The sequence below is a fragment of the Callionymus lyra genome, chromosome 16 (genome assembly GCF_982586985.1).
Source record: "Callionymus lyra chromosome 16, fCalLyr1.hap1.1, whole genome shotgun sequence".
Lineage (NCBI taxonomy): Eukaryota > Metazoa > Chordata > Actinopteri > Syngnathiformes > Callionymidae > Callionymus > Callionymus lyra.
This window is the reverse complement of record NC_141833.1, coordinates 12,838,962-12,847,121: the sequence shown is the minus strand read 5'-3', so window position 1 is coordinate 12,847,121 and position 8,160 is coordinate 12,838,962. Positions and strand designations below refer to the sequence as shown.

At 40.5% G+C, this 8,160-nt stretch overlaps 1 protein-coding gene across 1 annotated transcript; it reads left to right on the top strand.

The window, feature by feature from the left end:
- The first annotated feature begins 3,124 nt into the window (after positions 1–3,124).
- Positions 3,125–8,141, top strand: LOC148063786 (uncharacterized). Its single transcript, XM_087811229.1, has 7 exons — positions 3,125–3,413; positions 3,878–4,080; positions 5,314–5,406; positions 5,496–5,591; positions 5,665–5,775; positions 5,865–5,994; positions 6,064–8,141. Exons 1-7 carry the CDS (start codon positions 3,401–3,403, stop codon positions 7,932–7,934), a joined length of 2,517 nt encoding a protein of 838 aa, XP_087667355.1. The 5' UTR covers positions 3,125–3,400; the 3' UTR covers positions 7,935–8,141.
- The last annotated feature ends 19 nt before the right edge of the window (positions 8,142–8,160 follow it).

Genomic DNA, 8,160 nt, shown 5'->3' with positions numbered 1-8,160 from the left:
TTGTGTTGTCTCCAGGTCAAAGTGAACGACCTTCACCACTGCATATGTATTTCTGGGAGCCAGAGGCAACACAAGAGATACCACAAACATATTTATTTTAGGGACTTTGGGTCACCTTGACCCTGAGATAACAGAAAGGTTTAAAGACGATAAGATAAGAAGAAGTCTAGCGTCTCTTAAACTCAACTAAAAGCAAGTTTGATAACGATATGCCGCCCTTTAAATCATGTTTTCAACATTGTAAAAATATGATCTGACAGTCAGACATCTTTTAATATACTTGACACCGGAAGCAGACTCACTGGTACAAAGATTATTAAAAACAATCCATTACATTTAGATTTTTTTTAAATATTATAATTGAAATCAATTTAAATGAAGCACAAATTGTTATATTAATGCAACAAATATGCAACATATAACGGTTACTAGCGACCAACAAGTGAGGGCTACAAGTCTTTCTTTTGATTTAAAAATGTTTCACAGAAAAATAATATGTGCATGCAAAAATAAATCTTCATATTGGACTAAAGTATATCATCATATTAAAACAAATGTAAAAACCAAAGATCTAAAAAAAAACAAACATTTTGGTTTAAAAATGGCTTAAAAATCCGTGTGGCCAATGAAAAAGTCCACAAAAATATTTTCTAAAGTGAAAATGATGATGAATAATATTTCAATTGCACAGATTAAGGGCTGTGTGTTTAAATAATCCTGAATTATGTGCCTAATGATCGTCCGCACACTTTTCTCATTCTTATTTGACCTGATGGATGTGGTCTGGAAGGGCATGGATGCACTATAATTGCATTTTGTAAGGATGTTTGAGGATGTAAAAAAAAAATGTATTTTTAACAATTTTTTTGTAATGTATTTATATAAAGTGGCAGCCATAGCGACACACGATCAGATCATATCAACGTTCTGTGTTTGGTTTTATAATCAGACTTTCCTTGAGAACCTGATTGTCCGTACTGCATTTAAGTCGATCAATCATGAATGTCTTTATTAAACAGTAAAATATTCACACTTGGGTTTTTTTTGGATTCTTTTAAATCCTCGGCCATGTTGAAGTTGTTTGAAATGTTCATTTCTCTGCTCATAGAAATGTTTGATGAAGAGTTTTCAGGAAAGGGAAGCGACCAATGGGAGTCGTGGATGCTGTAAATGACTTGAAAACGACAGGTGTGACTAGATGATCCAGAAAGGTTAAGGTCTAAGCTCTCCTCTAATTTCCCATGATGGAGCAGTTAGATGATTTGACCTCATTACAACGGAGGGTGCTTTTAAATCTGTGTGGGGGAGAAAAAAAAAAAAAAAAAAAAAAAAGCAGGGACAGATGTGCTCGGAACTCTGGGTCTACACGGCTGCCCGTCCTTGTCAGCGTTTGTCTGCCCTTTAGTGCTTAAAGTTGTTTATAAGGCCACTGCTCTGTGTGTCAATCAACCTGAAGCTTCTGTGGTTCCAGGTGAGTAACAGTAGAACAAACGTAACTCTTAAAATAGCTTATTCTGACTGATCAGGTGGGGGTTGTTTTTCGGGCTGATTTACCCTCTGATTTAGACGTTGCGATTGAACTTTTTTCTTGAAAACTTTTCACAATTTTGTGAAAAAGAATCACCAAGAGTGCCAATTTGGATTCGTCCCCAAAGAGATTTCCTCTCCCTGGTTGTTGGGTGGTCAAATCCAACTTGGACCAGCTGGGATGGAGGGATAATCTTTGTGTAGAGGAAAAAATATCGCTTGTTTTAATTACACACACACACACTCTTCTGTTTCCTCTCTCTCTCTCCCACACACTCACACACACACACACACACACACACACACACACACACACAATCAGCCTCATCCACACAACAGCCATCTCATGATAGACAGATGTGTGTGGCACATTTAATTTGTTTTTCACAAATGACCATGAATGATGTGACATGACTCAGTAATTGATCTAATTGTTGAACAACATGTGGCGGAGATTACAGCTTCATCAGAGAGAAATTTCTCTTTAAAACGACATTTTTTTTTAAAGGCACTTTGTTTAATTAAAGTACGCTAGACAGCGGCATGAACAAGCGCGTAATGCAAACCAAGCTGAAACGTTTGATGAATCATATTTTCAATGCATCATCAAGTATTCTTTTAGACACTTTTAGAGAAATATTTCAGTTCAGACACTGTTCTAGCTAAATATTTATATGTGTAATTAATTATTTTATTTTCAAATCATATATATTTTTATATAGTTAAGAAAGATTTTAGTTACCACAATGTTTATTATCAAGCTAAAATATGTGTATAATTTAATATGTTTTATCATAGTTCTTTTATTGTTTATATTCAATAAAGCATGTACAAAATAAGTAAGTAAGTAAGTAAGTCCTTTTTATTTATAAAGCGCTTTTCCAGACCAGGGTCACAAAGCGCTTAAACAATCAAAACAATATTCAATAAAGTATATACTTTAAAGGGCAAGATAACACTGATAACACAACATGAGTTCCAGAAAATCAAGGAAAACATTTTTATTTACAATCATCATGCAAATACTCACGGCATTTGTTCAGTAGTTTTATGTATTGACTTTATGAAAGTGATTTAAACGCCACATTTATTTTATTTATGATAAGCGTAATGAAAATGTAATTCAATTACACGTGTCTGAAGGGACACCTAGTGGCCAATTGTGTAATGACAACCCTTTCTTGCGAACGAAATAAAATAATGTAAAATATACAACAACTGGAGTGATACAAAAAAAGAAGTAATAATTCTAGAAGTTCCACAAATGTGACATATTTTATCCTCGGAACATTAACGCTCGTTTTTTTTTATTTTTACTGGTCTAGTTATTTAGTTTAAGTTAGACTTGCAAACACAAATTAATAAATATAAAATGCTTGTCCATAATAATAATATTAATAACAATTATAATTATAATAATCGATATTCCCTGCATTATTTAATCTTAAACGTTAAAAGGAAATCGCTTTAAACGATTGATTTCTATAAAAAAAATGTTTTAGTGACCTAATAATTAAAAAGTAATCCTTTGAAATAAAGAGAAAAATCACGTGATGAGTTATTTTGTAGAAAGTTCTAAAATAAGTCACAGAAAATGTGATCGAAGCCATTTTTATTCAAATCTCGACTTCGATCATCTTCTAGTTTCATCTGAAGAAGTACGTTTTCGTGATGTTTCTCCGCCACACGCCGTGAAGTAAAACGAGCTCACCAACTCCGACGCAGTCACCGCCCACCCCGCCAACAACTCGTTTTCAGGAAGAAGTTGGCGCCAGAAGCCCCGCTTGCTATTAGCTCTCGAGCTAACTGTAACAATGACATATATCCTCCTATAATTCCCTTTGGACTCGTGTCATTGTAAAATAACTGCATCATGAGTGAAATTGGTATGTATTTGACTCGCACTTTAATACACAGCGTGTGAAATCGCCTGTTTTTTGCTCTGTCTAGCTAGCAAAGTAGCAGGATTAGCCTGCGCTCTTAAGGCCTCGACTAATACCTGGAACAAGAATTGTTGCCCATTTGGTTCAACATCAGAGGCCCTGTTTTTAAAGTGTCAGCCGACAATGATTCATCATAATAACATGTTTTAAACTTTTTAACCGTTATAATTGTTTAGTAATTTCAGACGATAAACTGCGGGATGTTTGATTTGTGCGCCACATTTGTAATTCCGTTATTCGGTCTTTACACAATGCGTTAGATTTCTTACCAGTTATGAATGTATTCTTGGCTTTTCACTGAACACAGAAGTGCGTATAATGTATCTCGATTTATCTACAATATACTAGCATCGACACTGTATTGTTTGAAATGTTTTTCCGTCTGACTTGATGTAACTTTCCCGCAGAGTTCAGCGTCCCCCTGTCATCTCTGGCTCTCCTGGTCCCTCCTCTCAGACTCATGTCTGCTGTCATGTGGGAAGTGGTTCGGCAACGGAATACAAACCACTATGGAAAACTGGAGGAGTTCGTTTCCATGGTTACGGATGCTGTCCCGGATCTGATGAGTAAAAGGGAAGGAAGGCTTCTCTCATTAGGTCTGAGGGCGAGGGTACGTATATCTGTTTAGGACTAAATATAATTAGGAAAAAAAAAGTACTGGTGTCATGTCAAGTTCATTGTGTTTCTCTTAATTCCTCTAATGTCGGAAAAACAAATGGGTCTCTTACTCTTCATTCATCAGCAGCCTAGCCTTTTTTTAAAAATAATGTCAGACACTGAACCACAGGTTGTTTGCTCTATATCCTGCCAGTCTAAAGTAAAGTAAAGTAAGGTAATGTAAGGTAAGGTAGAACTTTATTGATCACTCAGGAGGTCTCCTTCGGGAAATAGTTTTTTTCCAAGAGCCACAGCAAATACAGCAATTTTTCATAAAAAATAAATCAAAATAAAATAAGAACAACAACAAAGAGAAATAAAGGGAAATAACAAGATGATACAATCTAGTCTAAAGATAAAGATAAAGAATGTAGATCAAAGAAAAATAACAAAGACAAAGGATACAAAGACTAACATAGAACAGAACATCCAGATACTTTTACTCCACTCCTGCCCCCGAACTCAGAATTGTACAATTGAATAGCCCGAGGAATGAATGAGTCTATTAGTGTTGCATCATGGGAGGAGCATTCGTGCACTCATTCTGCTTCTCTGCTCACTGATGACCGTGTTGAGAGGATGACTGTCATCATCCATGATGGACAGTAGTTTGTTCAGTCTATTTGTTTCCCATACATTTCCTTTGCGGTTCAATTCTATACTTTCTTTTTCTTTTGTTCACCCTACAACACAAATCTCAAACTGGCTCAGGGGCCAAATCCAGGCTCGCCAGGTCACTTAACGTGGCCATGGTCCAAAGTAGATTAATGGTCATGGTGACCTATAAAGAGTTATCATTTAAAGCTTTGTGACCCTGGTCTCGAAAAGCGCTATATAAATAAATATTACTTACTTACTTACTTACTTAATGGACATGGACAACGCATGTTGACGATACAAAATAAAACCAAGATTTTTTTATGCAAAGGAGAACATGTCTTTGTTATTTTTCTTTGATCTATGATCTTTATCTTTAAGACTTAGATTGTATCATCTTGTTCTTTCTCTTTATTTCTCTTATTTTATTTTGATATTTTTTTTATGAAAAATTGCTGTATCTGCTGTGGATAATTTGGGAAAAAAACAATTCAATAAAGTTCTACCTAACCTAACCTAAACTGGGTATCGCACGTTAGTTCTTTTGTGGTGTAAATAATAATAAATACGTTGTTTCTGTGGTTTTTAGACAACCCTCGAGCTTCTCCGCTCTGAACATCCTGAAGATCTCAAGGCTGTTGAAACTCACCTGAACAGAATCAGAACTTCTTGCATTGAAGAGGTGGGTGTTGGACCAGAGACCCTTTTTTTTTTTTTTTTTTTAATTGAGACTCTGTCTCACGTGACACTTGTTATTTTGCCCTTTTATAGGCTAATGAGTTGGATATGGAGGCGCCAGAGGCCAACTTTATGAAGCTGGTCCAAGGCCTCATTGAGGACACTGATGGAAGGGAACATTTTCTCAAGGTAACCTATTTGTGGTGTCATTTTAATCCTTGCTCTGGTTTTAATTCGTCTTCTCGGTTTCAACTCCCAACAGAACGTGTTTCCTGTCGAGTATGGTCCTGACTTTGACACAGCACTTGAGACACTAGTCTGTGAGTTCTTCTCTCGTCTGGAGGAGCTTCTACCTATACCGGATTTTAAGCAGGTCTGCAAAATGATGTTCAATATATATATCACTTTTTTTTTTAAGTGTTTTAAAGTGGTTATCATTTTCAAACAAAATGTCCTTTGTAGACTGCATCCTGGATCAGTGCTTCCCCCTCTGTCTTGGAGGAATACATGCAGTGTGTCTCAAACGGCGATGACCTGAAGTTACTTCTCCAGAGCAAACAATGTCATGGAAAGTTGGCTAAAACCAGTGTCGGTAAGTTTTTGGATATTCTGTTTTGTGCATATGCTGTCAAGAGTTTGATGAATTCTTTCTCTGTTCCAGCTCCATTCCCATCAGATGATCTCCTCATTTCTTCTCTGTCCCTCCCTCCATCACTGGAAGTCGCCATCACCTCTCATCCAAGTGGCTGCGACGATGAGAACGGAGACGTTCCTCAGATTGTCATGTTCGATGAGGAGCTGTCGACGCACCCGTCGACTTCGGCAGACTTTCCAGATTCTCCCAAACAGTCGGAGATGTCTCCACCTCGCCGGCGACAGCAGCCGGGAGTCCATAAATGCCCCGACTGTGACAAATGTTTCAAGCATCACTCCGTCCTCATCGAGCACCAGCGGCTTCACACCGGCCTGCAGCCTTACAACTGCTCAGAGTGCGGCAGAGCTTTCAGAACGGCGACCCTGCTGGCCGGACACCGGCTGCGAAAGTGTAAAAATGCGGCGTACCTGTGCATTAAATGCGGCAACAGCTTTCCTACGTCGTTGGACAAATTCCGTCATCACTGCCCGAAACGAGGCCGCAGTTATGAATGTCGGCATTGCAGGAAGAGCTTCCAAAAGTCCAGCAGCCTTAAAGAACATCTATTGACTCACTCACAGAGCCGCCTTTTCAAGTGCAGCCATTGTGGCCTTGGGTTTTCAGGCATCGGGGATTTAAAGTATCATCAGCAGGTGGATCACGATAAGCCCTATCAGTGTAAGGATTGTGGGAAGAGCTTTATCTCCTCTAAGAGTCTTAATAAACATCAACAGCGACACGAAGAGCTGAGAGAAATGGAGACGGTTAAAATGATGAGCGGAGGAAAACACGGCAAAAGCGGGTCCTCTCACCGGAGCTCGTCGTCCATGTCGTCGAGGAAACTGTCCGTCAAGGCGGTTTATTCCCGGGGCAGAGTCACGCACAACTGCCCGCTGTGCGGGAGAAGTTTCAAGTACCGATTTGAATTTCTGGAACATCAGAGGTTCCACACCGCCACGAAGCCTTACCGATGCTCCCAGTGCGGGAAAGCGTTCCGCACCGAGGCCCACCTGTCCGGCCACCGCAAGAGGAAGTGCAAAAACGCTTCTCACGTGTGCACCAAGTGTGGCTCGCAGTTCCGGTCCCTGCACGAGCGCATGAGGCACCAGTGCGTGCAGCTGCTCACCAAATACCAGTGTTCTCATTGCGGCAAGACTTTCAAGATGGCGCACCAGCTGCGCAACCACCAGATGACGGAGCATCAGCTCCCGTACAGCCCCAACCACCGCTTCAGGTGCAGGTACTGCGACGCCACCTTCCCGGGCATCAGCGAGCTGAAGTACCACCAGAGAGTGGACCACGAGAAGCCGTACCAGTGCCAGGAGTGTGGCAAGTGCTTCCTGTCGGAGAAATGTCTGTCCAACCACGAGCTGCGCCACAACGATGAGAGACCGGAGAGCTGCCTGGTCTGCGGACGCGGCTTCAGGAACCGCTACGACTTGAAGCAGCACATGCGGACTCACACCGGGGAGCGTCCGTACCAGTGCACCCACTGTTCCCAGTGTTTCTCCACCGCCGGGGGGCTGAGGAGCCACACTCGCGTCCACACCGGGGAGAAACCTCATGTTTGTCCGGATTGCGGAAAGGCTTTTTCCCAGATGGGAGCGATGCGCACCCACAGACTCACCCACACCGGAGAGAGACCCTTCAAGTGCACAGTGTGCGGGAAAGGTTTCACGATGGCTCACAAAGTGACGGTACACATGCGCGTGCACACCGGGGAGAGACCGTACGTCTGCTCGCAGTGCGGGAAAGCTTTTTCCGACGGAAGCGTCTTAAAACAACACATGCTAAACCACTCTGGAGTCAGACCCTTCCACTGCCAGATCTGTCCCAAGACCTACACCTGTCTGAACCATCTGAGGAGGCACTTGAAGAGTCATTCCAACATGAACTGATCACAGCAACGATATTTAACGGACCAATGAAGGACTTGTTAGTTCATGATGGTTGAGGCTTAATCAGTTTTAAGCCTCAATCCCCATGAAGAGGCTTTTACTGTTTTATTGCATGTATGTCGCAATAATGTGATGGAAACGTGTTGAGGTACTGAATGAGAAGCAAAATTATTTTCTAGAAAATCATTAAACAATCATGTATAGGTGCTTGTTTTTGGTTTTTTTT

Coding starts and splice junctions, on each gene's coding strand:
- LOC148063786 (XM_087811229.1), top strand. Junction 4,081..5,313: donor CATTAGGTCTGAGGGCGAGG/GTACGTATATCT, acceptor TGTGGTTTTTAG/ACAACCCTCGAGCTTCTCCG. Junction 5,776..5,864: donor CTATACCGGATTTTAAGCAG/GTCTGCAAAATG, acceptor TGTCCTTTGTAG/ACTGCATCCTGGATCAGTGC.